Raw genomic sequence first — 16,062 nt, 5'->3', positions numbered from 1 at the left:
GCTGTCTGTGCGGTCCTTCCTGAAAATATTATGTCGGCGGAAAGGGTTTAGGTTTTCTTCGTGTAGGTATGTCTCTTGTAGGCAGAAACAGACGGCTGTGTACTTTTCAAAAAGATCGTGTACATCATCAATGTTGCTGTAGAGGCCTCGACAGTTCCACTGAAGGAAAACCTGTCCCATAATTAGAATGGAAATTGGAAAGAGCAGAGGGACTCTGTACATTGTGTGTTAAGGGGGTATGACCCTTGGCGGGGGAAGCCTCTGTTTCTCCTTCGACTTGCCTCTACCGCGACCTCCGTGCTTTTCTCTTTGCTCCTTCCCTTGAGAAGGAGCTCTCTGGTCTAGAGTACTTGGAAGACTTGACGACGATTTCTGCGACATGCAGTCATCGTCGTCAAGCTCCATTGAGTGTGTGGCAGTCTGGGATGAGCTCCCAGTGAGCCCATCCCAAACTGAAAACGCACCATCAACCTCCGTAGAGATTGTGGCGGGAGCCGGCGGAGACGAACTCTCTGCAGACTTTTCTTGTGTTTGGGGAGTGTGGAGTGGAGGCCCACAAGTTTGGGTCCCCACGGATACTCTGAGCGATGCCACTCCCCGGCGCACCGCTTCAGAGAAAGATCCTTTTTTCTGAAACTCCAGTTGCGTTTTCGCTGCTTTGTAGGTGAGCTGCTGTACAGTCTTAATTTTCAAGATTTCTTTTTCATCGCTAAAACGTGGGCAGCTTCTTGAATAGGATGGGTGGTTGCCTTCGCAGTTGACACAACGGAAAGTGTTCTTACATGACTCTGGAGTATGGTCATTGCCGTCACCTGCGCACTTGGGGCATATCAGGCGTCCACGGCACACTTGGGAATGGTGGCCAAATCTCTGGCACTTGAAACATCGACGTGGGTTGGGTATGTAAGGTCGGACGTGACAGTTTACATACCCAGCCTTTATTTCTGTGGGGAGTGTGTGCAACTGGAAAGATAATATGACGTGCCTGGTAGGTATTTCCTTGTTGTCCCTGCGGATGGATATTCGTTTGGCACTGATCACCCCTTGGTCTTTTAAACCCTCCTCAATCTCTGTCTCGGAGCACTGCAGTAGCTCCTCACAAGAGATAACACCTCTGACTGTGTTGAGCGTGCGGTGCGCAGTCACTAAGACTGGAATATCACCAATTTGCTTTAGCGACAACAGTGCTGAGCTCTGTTGCCGGTTCTGTACCTCAATGTGGATGTCACCAGTTCTCAATTTTTTTGCATTGTATGCTTTACCAATGACTTGTTCAAGAGTTTTAGCAATGAGGAACGGAGATATACTAGCTAGTGCTTTTGACTGATCCTCAGCCTGAAGGATGAGAATCTTCGGGAACCATGGTTCTGCAGTGGAGTTGAAGAACTGCAACGTTTGAACTTCGGTGCGGTGCCTTTTGTGGCGCCGATCAGGGTTTTTCGAGTGAGTGCTATCCATAAAGTGGAGGAAGTGATTCGGTGCAGAAGTGTGTCACCCACCATGGAGCCCAACGAGGGAACGTGTCCCACACGTTAACACTGCCTCTGCACTATACCCGAGTGCAGTTTTCTAAAGGAAGAAGTACTGCCCAAGGTTGACCCTTGCCGCCAAAGAAGGTGAAAAAGGAAAGAGAGGGGTTGAAGAAGTAGAGAAAGAGAAAGCAATGAAAAGGGAGGTGGCGACTAGCTGAATAGTCCTGGCCGGGGCCAAAGCGGTGTGTTGCTTTCCCGGAGGGGCCCCGAAGGGTCCTAAACAACCTCCGGGTCCACTCAACCGCCAGGATCCCCTTTTCCCCAGACACGGGAAAGCCACGCACAGCTATACGTGGGGGTCTCCCTCCTGCGGCGACCCAACCGTGAGTGCAGGAGGGGGCTACTGCGGCTACTGCCGGGCGATGGGGGCGCCAAGTTCCCGACGCCGGGGGGTAGCGGGTGGGGTGCAGGTAAGCTTTTGGGAAAAATATGCAGGTTGCAGGCGGATGCAGGTCTAAATTTGTAGTGGGACGCGGATTTGCACCTGTGGGTATGGGTCGGATGCAGGACAGAAAATTCCGACCCGCGCAGGACTATACTTGGAAGCACCATCTGAACTCGTCACAATCCCGAAATCCCGTCCCAAGATTCCGGGATTGACAGCAAAAAATCCCGAAATCCCGGGACTGCTAAAATGGCTTTGGGATTGACACTTTTACATCCAACATGTGATGTCACGGGCTACTCCCCACGAGATGGCGACACCAAAACTTCTCCAGGCGAATACAGTCATGTCTCGAATATCTAAACACCTCGGCAGTCGTCCCTTTTCGTCCGGATAAAGAATTTCCGGATAACCGGACCAAGCAAACTTCCGGGGAAACCCAAAAAATTTAGGACACCTCTTTATAGCTAAAGAAAAGGAAACAAGGAAAAGATCGTTACTTCAAAAATTCATGCAAAGTGAGCTGCTTGAAATTAGTAGGCATGCGTGCGACAGAAATTTGGTCACAGCCAAGGCACTCGTTGAGTCGCCCTGCTGTTCAAAGAAGGGTAATGTCTTAGAAAGTTGGTCCCGCGCACATGTCTTTGCCTTTTTGCAAATGTATTTGGCATAGGCCAAAAGATAAGCAAGGCTTTCGGAGGGTCGGAACATTGATGTTCACGTGTTGATTTCTTGCGCCCAGCGGATACAGGGCACCTCTTTCAGTTATCCTCTATACCATCTCTACCGTGTGCCTGCACACACCAAAGGAAGGGTCCTCTGGAGAAAGGGGAGTCAAACACTGCAGAATGCCCCGTTGAGATGTGACTCTTTTCCGGAAAAATGCGAACACAGCACATGCCAGGGACGGAGGACGTTGACACTTTTCCGGACAAGCGAATCAGAATGACCTAGGTCCTGGAATATTGGTCCCCGTATTTCCTGTCCGGATACGGATAACAAACTCCGGATAACCGAGACAAAATCCAATGGTAGCAGGCTCGTTCCCAGTAATGTAGTCCGGATAACGAGTTTTCCTCCTTTGTGCTTACTAGCGACACCTATGAGAATTCTTTCATTTTGCGCATCACACGCATGCGGACACTCGCACAAGCAAAGCCTGCAGAAGTACGCATTTTACAGAGCGCACTGGCATCATTTTCTGTTTCAAATGCACATGAGCGGAAAGTACGTCTTTTGCGTTAATCAGGGTACATAACGATCGACACACACAGCACATTCAAAAAGCTTACGCTCCCTCCGTCGTCAGATTGGAGGTCATGTCTGTATCATTGCATGACATATCACTACATCAGTATTGCATGGAGGGGCGCGTGCTGTGCTATGATTGTTCCGAGTTGTGGGAGCTCACTGTCTTCTAGCTTCCCATGCGTCCACGCGCTATTTCTACGCCTAAGTGATCGTAGACATAATGACGCGCACAAAATATCAGAGTAGTTACAAATGTAGTTAAACAACTATACATCCTAGTAGTTTCAAAGTATCTTTAATTAGTGCGGCCGTGATGTAGTTACACTAGTAGTTAAAATACAATTTGATGCAGTAGTTAGTAGTTATAGTTAAACTAATAGAAAGTTGTTACAGCACACCTCTGCCTTTAACTTCGACGTGCAGATGTGGGGGCGCGGACAATTGCTCACTGGACAATTGCTCACCGGACAGTTGCTCACCAAAAAACTACTGAGGCCGGACAATTGCTCACCACAGAACCGTTGAAGCCGGACAATTACTCACCGCCTCTTTCACCACACTTATAGTATAGTACACTGAAATAGTACACTGATACTTGGTGCGTTTTCTTTAATTAGGTCTACTGCGTTGCCAGTATAGCTGATGCACCTCTAGGGCTATCATGCAAAACGTAATGCAATTTAACGGTTTCTATGGATGCAGCTGGTGTTTTCACCCTGGTGAGACTGTTGATGGTGAGTGGTTCAGAAATGGCCTAGGGAAGCGGTTCAAAGAGCATGCATAGAAGTGCAGACAGTATTTTCAAGTCTAAAATATCTTCACAGGTGTGGTCAAATACCCCGTGACAGCAGGACCATTTCCTGATAGAATGGAAGAAGATATGCTAAAAGACATGAAGGCTGCTGCAGCGAGCAAAAAAAACTGTCTCTGGGGTCAAAGGACCATCAGCACTTCTCAATGTTCCAGGACTATGCATCGTCTGGGGGTTTCAGCCAGATTACATGCATTGTTTTCTCCTTGGCGTCGTCCATCAACTCACAGAACTGTAGTTTACTGCTGTAGAACAGCCTTACTACATTGGTGCACCGCATAACAGACAGCAGGTCGACAACAAACTACTGCAGATAAGGCCTCCATCGTGCATTACACGGTTACCGAGAGGTGTGAAATTACGAAAATTCTGGAAGGCAGCTGAGTGGCAGGCTTGGCTGCTGTATTACTCAATTGCTACAGTTAGTGGAATCTTGCCCGAAGAGTATGTGAGACACTTCGCGCTCTTGTCTTCCTCAGTGCAAGCCTTGCTTAAGAACACAGTCACTTCTGATGATGTTATGGAAGCTTCAGAAAAAATTACAGAATTTGTTGTCCTCACGCAATTTCTGTATGGAGCGCAAAACATGACATCAAATGTTCACACTCTGCTACACCTTCCAAAAAGTGTCAAGCTGATGGGGCCCTTGTGGGCACATTCGTGCTTTCCGTTTGAGTCAAACATGGGCCCCCTGCTCAATCTTGTGTCATCTGCAAAGGGTGTACCAAACCAGATTCTTTCCCGAATACTCATGAAAAACAACTTTAAGGTGACAAAAAGCAAGGCATCACCACAGGTACAACAAGGCGCAACAACACTACTAAAACGACCCCGTCTTCTTAGGAAAACCACGAAAAATGAACAGCACAGTAAGCAGCCTTGTAACAGCAAAATTTGGAGGTGCCCATGTACAGGAACATGATAGGGTTCGTGTGAATGGCTACACAGCAATACAGGCTTCCCACGAAGAGTGATTCCACAGCAGTTAAAGTGGACAACCGATATTTCAAGGCAGAACATATCCTAGCAGTCAAATCCTCAAATTCCACTGAAGCATTGTCATCAGTGACACATACACGGTATCACAATTTCCTTATGTACAGCATGTGAAACGTGCCAAAAGACATGCCAGTACAGTGTTCTATAGACTTGACAATAGTGCTGTCCCCTGCATGTACATGTCCTTTAATGATCAACTGTTCTTTGCAGGTCCGTGCAACAATTATGAGTGGTCATGAGATGTTCCAATCACCTTCAATGTTGTGTGGAATTAGCCAAGCTTTTTTTTTTTTTTTGAAATCGTGATTTGTTGTATATACCATTACTGAATATATAGAAGAACAGTATTCAAATGTTGTAAACCCTTTGTGTACATGAGCAGAATTTGGCAGGTTTGGACATAAAAGTTAAACTTGCAAGTTTTAAGCATAAGATTGTCACCTTGGAATCAAGCAATTTCTAATGTGTAGAATTTGCTAATTATTCTTATGTGACATTATTGAATTGCTTATGCAGTAAATAAACTATCTGGTAGTAAGCTGACTTTGCATAGTGAAGCTGATGCTGTGAATAACAAGCCGGCGTAGCGCCGGCCAACATTTCCCTTTTTTGTATAAATAATAGACTCCCCCCCCGTTTACACAAGGCGGAACCACCTTGTGGTGTGAGCGGATTCAAAGTGAGAACATTTCCATAGTTGAAACAGAGTCTGGAAGTGGAGCTGCCACAGCTTGAAATGTAACCACTAGAGGCAAAAGTGGTACCACTTGAGAGTCAAAGTGGAACCACTTGAAGGTCAAAGTGGTACTGCTTGGGGTCCAAGTGGAACCACTTCAGGGTCAAAGTGGAACCAGTTGGACTGAAATGGAACCACTTTGAAAACCACTTCATATTTCCACCTGATCCTGCCCCGAGATATCAGTATGTATCGGCACATGGCTGTAATTCTATAAAACTGGTGATAAGATATGGTGTTCCTCAAGGCTCGATTATCGGCCCCGTTTTGTTCCTCCTCTACATTAACGATATCATCAATATTCCAAATACAAGTGACATTGTCATGTGCTTGGATGACACAAACATAATTTTTTGTCATAAAGCCTTAGATCACCTAAATATTATGGTAAATAATTATCTTAGTCAATTACCTATATGGTTGAATATACATAGGTTACAGTTAAACATTAAGAAAACTAAATATATAATATTTGCGGCAAAAAAAAGGCATATCGAGAACAGTACTATAGATTTACGCATCGGCAATGATAGACTTCAACAAGTACGACAAACCAATTTCCTAGGGGTGGTTTCAGGAAAATTTGCTATGAAACAGACACATTCACAACGTATCAGCAGAAAACGCAAGGAAAATTGGCGCCCTCTATCGAATTAAACATCTGTTGCCCCTATGGCTAAGAAGGACACTTTATTGTGCGCTAATTTATCCTACACTTTATTACTGTTTGTTAGTATGGGGATTAATGAGCTCGACAAATTACACTAGAATTTACGCACTGCAGAAGAGAGCAGTGCGTTTCATTACGAATAGAATGGCAGTGCCTTCAGAGACTTTTTGGGAATGAAAAAGATTGTCAATACGTCACCTATACACTTTAAAGCTTTGCCTATCCACGTACAACAGCTTCTATTCAGGTGCGATCCAGTTATACACCACAACTGCATGCTACCCATTATAAAACCTTAATTTATCTGTTTACACTTACAGTCGTACGAACTATGGCATGCAGGCGACTGACTATCTGTAACCAAATTATTGCAATACTATGAGCCATTTATTCACATCTTTTCGAACATTTCCTGTATACAAAAGAGCATTGGTGGAAGCGTTACTGAATGCAAATATATTGACCTCTGTTGATTAATTCAATAAAAGAATGGCTGGAACTATTACTAGTACAATTGTCCTGTTGATGTTAAATGTTGTTGGTATTAATCAGGAGTGCTATTAAAACTGTCAAAATTGTATGTTGTTCTCTAAACTATTGTTGTGTTGTTGAAATCAATGTGACTGCTTGTAGAGGACCAGGTTCCTCATCAGGGATCCTAATCCCTTTTGTACCTGGCCCTCATTTCCTTTGAAAGTAAAAAAAAAAAAAAAAAGAATAAAAATATATAAGAACAGGCACGATAGCCCTTGAGCAAATGTCCGGTGCCTTTCAATTTGCGTTGTGAGGCCTACCTGCTCCTTTCACGATAAGTATCGTGCCTTGAGCACCGACGGTTTTGTTCCAAATTGTAAAGACGACTTTCAGGGTGTGAAGCGCTGTTAATATAGGTCTTACGTCAAGAATAATTACCATGTGCTATCAACGGCTACGATGTACGAATTCCGTGAGCTATTTCGATTTCGATAACTTGATTAAACTATGTAAAACATTTACATAAATATGTTCATATAGATGTACACAGGAGTCAAAAACTGGGATGGTACCGGGGCTACGCATGATTGTGTGCACTGAGAAGGGGTGGTACGAAAATCTCCAGCTGCCACACTAACATTGCCATGTTTTAAAAGGATGGTTGCATCCATTCCAGTCAATTTCAAGACTATAGTGTAATTTTATTCCTTCTGGACCACTGACCACAGCATCCAAAATCCCATGCAAAATAATGGCATAGTTTGACAGTTATGCGATGGAATACCTGACAGGAACAGACGTCATGCGTTGAGAGTATTCAGGAATTCCGTCTGAAAAAACGAAAAAAACGTCAGTCCTTAAGAGCCAACGAGGGCACAAAATTGAGAAAACGAATGTCGCGGTCCTGCGAGCGGTGACGGGCTGGGCTTTTTGCTAAAATCGGTTTCCTAAACCTTTTTCCAATTTTCTAGCATCAAAGGGACAGCGCGTCCTGTTACTTTCAAATGGTCGCAAGAGCTCATGTTCCCCCACAGCTGAAAGGCATAAAACTTTCGTTGACATGTACGCAGTGTCTCTTTGTGGGAAGGGTGACATCTGTTCCCCCTTAGACAGTGTTGTTTTCCCCTAGAGGCGGCTTTGCGTAGAAGGCGACATAACTGTATGTTAACGGAAGCAATGGAAATTACAGCTTTCTTGGAATGCAGTGTCGGACACACATGTGTTCTTGGTTTTCCGTACGTGACTGACCCGGACTGTGACATGGCGCGAGAAGGTTATATCAGGTCCCCCAAGGTCGCCATTTTCCCATGTATTTGTTCCTATCCCGATGCGTGCAATGCCGGAGGCCGCCCTTAGATACCCCATTCTTACCAGACGTTGGCTTGCGTTGGATTGTAGCGTGCTAAAGATCCAGTTGAAGCACAATCCAAGCCAGGCCAAGTCACCGAAGGAGAAATGGACGACTGCACCTGCCCGCCGCGCGGTCGACGATACGTGCAAAGTGTTTGTAGCAGTGTTCGCTTTTCCTGTGAAAATTCGTGCGGTTGCAAGCAGCAATAAAAAAGAAAGTGGTACCGTATTTTCTCGAATCTAAGACGAGGTTTTTTCCAAAATCGGCAAGTCCAATCTCGGGGGTCGTCTTAGATTCGAAATTGGCGCCACGAGTGAGAGAGAAGGAAGCAGAAAGCGTGCGAGGGGCGGGGCATTTCTGGAAGACGCCAATGGTGGTACGGCCACGACATCACGTGGGCGGAGCAACCTGTACCATGCTGTGCTGAGACGAAACGAAACCGTGTGGTTGTCACTCTACGTTTCACCATGACGTCGACGCGTGTGCATTACACTGCTGCGTTTAAGCGTCAAGTGATAGCATTTGCACTTGAAACCAGCAACAACACCGCAGCTGCCAGGAAATTCAAAGTGTCCGAAGTGAACGTCAGAAGATGGCTGAAACAACGGGACAGCATTGCAGAATGCAGGGCCATGAGGAGAGCATTTACGGGTCCGAAACGTGGTCACCATCCGGAGGTGGAAGCAGAAGTTGAAGAGTTCGTCAAACAGCAGCGAAGAAGGTGCATCGCCGTAACGTGTGAAACGATACAAGCGAAAGCTAGAGAAGTCGCAAGACGGCGTGGGATACCCCACTTGGACTTCAAGGCAAGCAGAGGTTGGGCCGAGCGTTTTATGAAGAGGGCTGGGTTTTCACTGCGTCGCCGAACGTCGGTTTGCCAGCGGCTGCCTGCCGACTTCGAGGAGAAGCTGGTGGCCTTTCAACGCTACGTGATTAAGCTTCGTCAGCAGCACGGGTACGTGCTCGGTCAAATAGGTAACGCAGACCAGACGCCCGTCTACTTCGACATGCCCATGAGCACCACAGTTGACTCTGTGGGTGCGAAGGAGGTGAAGGTGCGGACGACGGGCAACGAGAAACAGAGAATCACAGTGATGTTGGCGTGCACAGCGGACGGCAAACGGCTTCCCCCGTATGTCGTTTTCAACAGAAAGACTCTACCGAAGAACGAGCGTTTTCCAGCGGGGATGATCGTTCGCTGTAATGACAAAGGCTGGATGACTGCGGACATGTTCAATGAGTGGCTCCGACTAGTGTGGTTTCGGCGACCCGGTGCGCTGCTAAGCCCCCGTTCTATGCTCGTTGTGGACTCATTCAGGGGCCACACAACTGACACCAGCAAGGCACTGCTTGCCGCCAACAACTCCGACCTTGTTGTTATCCCGGGAGGGATGACATCCCAGCTGCAACCCCTCGACGTTTGCATCAACAAGCCTGTGAAGGACAGGATACGAAAGGCGTACATGGAATGGATGGCCGAGGGGGATCATGAACTCACGCCTACCGGACGGTTGAAACGTGCACCCCTTAGCCTTTTGGCCCAGTGGGTGATGGACGCTTGGAGGGATGTGCCGGACGACATCGTTGTGCGTGCGTTCAAGAAGTGCGCAATATCCACTGGATGGATCAGAGGATGAATCCCTCTGGGGCGACAGTGACAAGGAAAACAGCTGCCGTGAGTCTGACGATGATGAATGAACAGTTATCATTGTACTGTCAACTTGCTGGTCACGTGCTGCGTATTTTTATCCCTCTTGTACTGCTTTTTATTTTTTTCCAAATTTGCATGTCCTGAAGTGGTGGGTCGTCTTAGATTCGAGGGCGTCTTAGATTCGAGAAAATACGGTACTTTTATTGTCATTTTGTGAGCTGCCCGTTCATTTGCGATGCTTCGGATGGCGGAATGAAGGAATGTACATACGAGTCGTGTAGTTCGAGCACATTCTTGCGAAGTTGCCAAGGAAAAGAGAAATGCCAGACGTAAGCACCGGATTGCACACATTTATTAGGTAAGCTTTCTTAACGTCCCTTTTGAAACTGTGTTACAAGAGAACGGTGCGCTTGCTTTCTTCCTGGTTGTTTGCGCGAACAAGCATATTAAGCAGATCTATTCATTCAAATGGGAGCACTCACGTAAGATACAAATTACATCATCCAATCTGCCCATAGAAGAAGATGAATTTCTCTGCTGAAACCGGCAAACAGCATGTTTGTGATGGAAAGCTTCACAATAGGTTTATTCATTTTTGAGCAGAATATCAGAGCAGTCATGTATTCCTGACAGATAGGTCCATTGTCAACCTATGCGTGCAAAAATTTTCATACAAGAGTATGTCGTCTTAGTAGTGCTTGGGTCGCAAAATGAACAGCAGGGAAGCGTTGCGGCGTTCCAACATTGCCAAAAAAAAAAAAATCTTACATGATTACAAAAGAAGTGAAATGAATAGATTACACTACCAACAGCACTTCATTCAGCAGGGATAACAGCAGTATTGGAAATCAACTGACTAGGTAAGAATAGTTAGTAACTAAATGACAATGGTAAAAGGGAATAAATAATACAGCTGCTGTTTCATAATCTTGCATGATTAATGTTTCTGTGTTCGTATATGAAGAGGCCACCCTTTTTTTTAAGTGAGCCAGATCTACCTAGACTGGTACTAAGGAAAACGCGAGAAACTGATGTTCGCGCGAATCATTATTGATCGCAGGTGATCTGCCGATATGTTTTAAAGCTGCAGAAACAAGTACTGTGAGCATAAAAAAGTCTAGAAATGTGCCATAAGATTTTGAGCCACTAGAGCTCTGAATTTGGGATTTGGCGCGACCAGTTGTCGTCCACGGTCATGAGGAGAACCATGACTTATAGACGAATTTTTCTTAAAAACGAGCTGTCTATGGGCACCTGCTGGTGTAACTTTGCATGTTTTGGGACGCTACCGCTATTCAGTACAAGGTACCCAGGTGGTCCACTTCAAAAAGCACACATCACTGACTCTCATCACTGATTTCTAAACAAAATCTGCTTGGTTAAAATGCGTCTCACATACGATCCCTGGGCTTGTTCGCTGGTGCATCGAGATGCCTCCCTGAGTCTGAGTGTAAGATACTTTCTCATGATGACCTTTGTTGCAGCAATGAGGTGCGGCAGCTGAGTGACATGGTGGTGCAAGTCCATGAATAGCTGAAAGGACTTGAGTACTAATGACTGAAGTGCTGACACTGCAGCCCGCGTTTGAAGTTTGAAGATGTGCTCTGCGCAGCGTAAGGCATTGACAACAAAAAGCGAAGGGTAAGTGGTGTATCCCTTATCCCTCAGGGAAAGGAGGAGACTTCTCTCACTAGAATCTACAAGGGTGTCCAGGCACCCATGGCAGGTGATTGTTTTGCATGCTTTAGTCACAAGGTTGCCACCAACATACTTGGGCACTGTGTCACTGAAATCCGTGAGTCCAGATATGTTCCCGCAGTCATGCCCAAGAAGTGCAGCAGTCACATTGCTCGAGGCTTGTCCGCCATAAAACACTTCAGTTGCGTCTGCTTCGTGGTGCTGATCTCGTCATTCTGTGCCCTGGTGACGTAACATCTGTATTCCGTCCAGGTCTGGAGAAACATTCCCTGACGCTGAACTCGTCACATCAGAATGCACTAAGAGTGATCTGTAGGCATAACGGAACTGCAGCGCCGATGGGTTATTGTCCCATCCTCCCCTCTGGCAGATGCAGCCGAAGAACACCTCCAAATGATCTTGACTAAAGCGGTACGTGCAAATGCGGCTGCAAAAAAAATAAAGAACGTTTCTGAACCATATATATATATATATATATACGACCTGGGAACAGCTTAACCTCTCTAAAGACAGAAAGGAGTGAAATATGGGCCACTCATACGCAACTTTCGTTTACTGCCGTGTTCAACAGACATCTGGGTGATTCCATCTCAACTCGGGCAAGGTGTTCCGGGTGACCCCTCAGATTTCGTAAAAAAAAAAATGTATGTTGTACTGTGACATCAGCCCACAATAGAACAGTACTTATCTTGGCTCTAGTAATTGTTGTTTTCGAGAGAGAAAATGGCCCTGTGACAGGTATCTCTGGCGGTCCATTTCGGCAGCGGGTAGTCAGAAAGTGCTACAATTTACTGTATGGAATACTAGGCACAGGGGCCTTTAGTCAACATAAACGAAACAGGTCAGTGTTATTTAATTGTTCAATTGAAAATCGTCAAAGTTGGTTCCGAAAACCAAATTTGCTAGTTTTCTGACTTGAACTACGTGTCTCCTGTGCATCCCACCGAGACATATTGAGTGTCAGCATGTAGAGAAAAATCTCAACCATTTAGTGCCAAAATTGTGTCTGTATACCTAGCTTCTATTTTCCACAGAGGTGCCGACGAGAGGCATATTTCCAAAAAGCACTGTTTTTCAAGCTCAATTTTCTCGTAATTTGCAGTTACGTGGTCCTGTATGTATCATTTCTACGTGCACAACGCGGAAGGTCCTCTCCGAGTGGAACAAAAGGTGGTGCGCATCAAAAGCATAGCGTCGGACAGATTCGTTCTCAGGATCTGGGTGTTGTCAGCACCTAATAAGTCCCCATGCTTCGTGATAACCTACCTTCCAGCCCCAATTAAATTTCGAGCTGCATCAACTATTTCAAAACAATTCAACAGCTCTCGTCCAGTTCAAAAGTATGAAGCATTTTACCCGCCTAAACCTAAGTTAGGCAGCTCAAGGCAGTGACATACTAATTTTTCACAAAATACACAATTGACCACTACTTCTAATAGACACAATAAATGGTACAACGAACATTTATTCTACAATAAAGCCTGAATTCTCCCCAAATTCAGCCTGATGGTAATTTTTCTGCCCAAATTTGCATGAATTTTTGTCATCCAGTTATTGACCAGATTTTTTACCCCCCCAATCTGGAAAAAAATGAAACCCGAAAACCTAAGGGTCTAAAAATAATTGCTGCGTTGTGGTAGGTAGATGTTACGTTGCAACATATCCTGTTAAAAAAAAAATATCGGAGGAGTCGCCCGGAACAGCTTGCCTAAGTAGAGATGGAATCACCCATCTTAAATTTGATTAACACAACGTGGCCTGGAACCTCTTAGTGGAGTCATATTGACAGAATTGCAAATAACATGCAGCTTAGCTGGCAGAAAGTCATGTTCACAAAAGAGACAAGTGCACATGAATAAAAGCCTATCTTACTTGCACAGGTTATGATTGAAGAGGTACTGACAGCTCCAATACACTTTTGAGAGTGAAAGCAAGACTGATGACAGACATTCTTCGGCTGTCCTGAGTTGAGAGTCCTCCAGGGGGAAGTTGCAGTGTCATTAACTTCGAGGATGTGGCAAGCATGCTAGACTTTTGTTGCTGAAACGTTGATGGCTGAAGAGGAGCTTTCGACCTGGTGCCATTTTGCCGGTAGGTATTAAGGAGCTCAAAGGGCCTGGAGAGCAGTGAGAACAAGTCACTGAAATTAGAAATATAAACATACTATGTGGTATTATCTTCTACTTTTGTGTATTCTAAAATTTGGGTATTTACTCGTTTATGTCTTCAAGGAACTTTTCTGTTGCTTCGCTCCCTCGAAAGGCCGGCAGTCCGAGCATTTTTGAGAACTTCAAGGCAGTGCTCACCGAAGCACTGAACGTCTGCGCAGCCAGCCGCACTTTCATTATGTGCTTTCGATAATCGATGTGTGCTCGGGTCAGTTTATTTGCTGCTCTGAAGCCTTCAGTGTCCTGTAGCTTATGTAGCTCTGTGATGTAGCTCCATCGGATTTCCTGTAACAGAAAGAAGAGTGAGCACCAAAGTGTGGATATACTTTTCGCAAAACACTTACACCATAGTGACTACTGCAGAAGGAGCCTTTATCTCCCAAGAGGTTTCTCAACAGCTTCAGACCATGTGCGGCATCAAACACGAGAAAAATTTTTTCACCTTGTCTCAGAGGATGTGGGAACCAGGTGCGAAATTCTTCTGACCGATGGACATGTATTTGACAGCCAAGAAGTTTCCCCATGCTGACGTTCGACGCAAGACCATCACAAACGATGGAGGTGACACGTAGGCCACACTCTTCAATGCTATGGTTTCCATCGATAATAATTGATTTGAGTATGTCGCCTGAGCACCCATTGTTCAGGAAGTAGGCTATGGGCAGCTTCCACGGTACTGTGACGCCAACTGCCATCAGAACAAGAGAATCTGTCCCCCCCCCCCAGTTGTGCATCGTCATAATCTTCTTGTGATAGGGAGTGTCCAAAATTTACATAGCCAATCAGCTTTCCACTCTTTAGGTCCAAGTCACACCTTTTCCTGATGCTCATTCCGTCCGTGATCAGGCTGCATAGCTTGTCTTCATCTGGGGCATCTTTGAATTTTTGCTGCAGGTGGGTTAAAGATTCTGCTGTGAATCCGGGTCAGGCCTCAACAACGTTTAGCCAACTTCGTATCGTCTCTTCAGTAGGCATTGGGAATTGCTCCGCAAGATACCTGTACGCTCTCAGAGAATAGTAGTGCACTGTCATGGCAAATTTTCGGAAGCTCTCGCTGTACCTTTGGCCTGTTGGCCTTCGGTTTTGGTTTTTCTTCCATACCTTGAGCAGTTCATCAGGTAGTTCACCAAAAGATTCTAGCTGCTGTTCTGCCTCGTCTGAGATGAGGTTTTTGCTCCTCAGGTCACTGATCATGTTCTTCAGGTTTCGGATTTTTTTTCGCGTCGCCTGATTGCTTGCTTTACTGCATATAGTCTCTTTCTTGCCCTTCCCAGGTGGCGGTGGATAACCTTTAGCTTGGTGCGAGGTGTAGTTCGTGATATGTAGGAATGGTCTTGTAAGGTGGCGTTTACATTTTTGGGAGGGGTTTGTGAAACTTCCTGCGATGAGAGTGATGTGTTAGCCATGCATTTCACGAAAAGTATTCACGTATGCTTACATGGCACTGCCTCTTTGCCGAATAACTTTGTTCGGCCAGGTGAGAAGGACTCGTAGACGATGCAGAGACCACTGTAGCCTGCAGACAAAAAAAAAAAATTAAGCTTCTGATCTTCATTCTTGCAGTAAGTACTGGCATCACACCTCGTAGTACTCTTCTGGTAGTTCTTGCTCTCTCATGACTTCACTGCTTGGTCAAGGGCTATGCGACCCACTTTCATCATAGCATTTTTGAGGTTTCTACAATAAAAAGACAAAAGAAGTTGTAAAAAGATGCACAATTTTACGACTCATAGAACAAAGTTTATAAAGTATGGTGCAAGACAGTAGATGTATTGCCTGTGTTATACTGTTTGGAAACTTTACATACCTCACACAGCTCTTCTACTGGAATGGTCAAGACTTCAAAGCTCGGGGAAGATGTTTGCAGGAATTCGAATCCTGTCTGTAATTCAAGAAGTTAAAATAAAAAAATGCATCAACACAAACACTGATTATGTTGTGTATTTTTTTCAAAACTTGCATAAGGCACTGCCCTGAGGCGAAAGGCTTTGCGTACCTCAGAAACCTGCCGAAGCGAAGTCTCAAGGTCTCCTGTTTCCACCAAGCTTGTGCCTTCGGTGTCAGCTTGTTCACCGCTTTGCTCTCCTTCCCGGTGCTGTCTAAAAAATGCCTGTAACAACATGAAAGTCTCATGAGATAAATCTTGCATTATAAAATTTGTGTAGCACGACATTAAGAATGCATTTTCCAGTTTACTATGTTTACTGTACCTGAGATGATTGTGGATCCTTCCCAAGTTCTGCAACCTCTTTTGGTAATGGTGGTGGTTCCGGTGCTTGCGTGTCTGGTACAAATCCCTGCATTTCATACATGAGCATAAAAATATTACCATAATG

The 16,062-nt window shown here is 45.3% G+C and overlaps 2 protein-coding genes across 4 annotated transcripts in view; both read right to left on the bottom strand.

Moving 5' to 3' along the window:
• Positions 1 to 228: 228 nt before the first annotated feature.
• LOC135372450 (uncharacterized) lies at positions 229 to 1,458 on the bottom strand. The gene has a single exon (XM_064606056.1). It carries the CDS (start codon positions 1,456 to 1,458, stop codon positions 229 to 231), a length of 1,230 nt encoding a protein of 409 aa, XP_064462126.1.
• Positions 1,459 to 10,194: 8,736 nt separating this feature from the next.
• LOC135372434 (uncharacterized) overlaps positions 10,195 to 16,062 on the bottom strand; it is a 47,852-nt gene continuing 41,984 nt past the window's right edge. For all 3 annotated transcript variants that reach the window (XM_064606045.1, XM_064606046.1, XM_064606047.1), the window contains 9 exons: positions 15,937 to 16,023; positions 15,723 to 15,836; positions 15,534 to 15,608; positions 15,308 to 15,403; positions 15,165 to 15,242; positions 14,071 to 15,105; positions 13,773 to 14,011; positions 13,431 to 13,698; positions 10,195 to 11,985 (listed from right to left, as the gene is read on the bottom strand). In XM_064606045.1, the coding sequence (XP_064462115.1) occupies positions 15,359 to 15,403; positions 15,534 to 15,608; positions 15,723 to 15,836; positions 15,937 to 16,023 (321 nt within the window). In that variant the 3' untranslated portion in view covers positions 10,195 to 11,985; positions 13,431 to 13,698; positions 13,773 to 14,011; ... (1 more) ...; positions 15,165 to 15,242; positions 15,308 to 15,358. The remainder of the gene's footprint in view (positions 11,986 to 13,430; positions 13,699 to 13,772; positions 14,012 to 14,070; positions 15,106 to 15,164; positions 15,243 to 15,307; positions 15,404 to 15,533; positions 15,609 to 15,722; positions 15,837 to 15,936; positions 16,024 to 16,062) is intronic.

Source organism: Ornithodoros turicata, unplaced genomic scaffold (genome assembly GCF_037126465.1).
Source record: "Ornithodoros turicata isolate Travis unplaced genomic scaffold, ASM3712646v1 Chromosome15, whole genome shotgun sequence".
Classification (NCBI taxonomy): Eukaryota; Metazoa; Arthropoda; class Arachnida; order Ixodida; family Argasidae; genus Ornithodoros; species Ornithodoros turicata.
The sequence above is the reverse complement of the archived record's forward strand: the minus strand, read 5'-3'. Positions and strand labels throughout refer to the sequence as shown.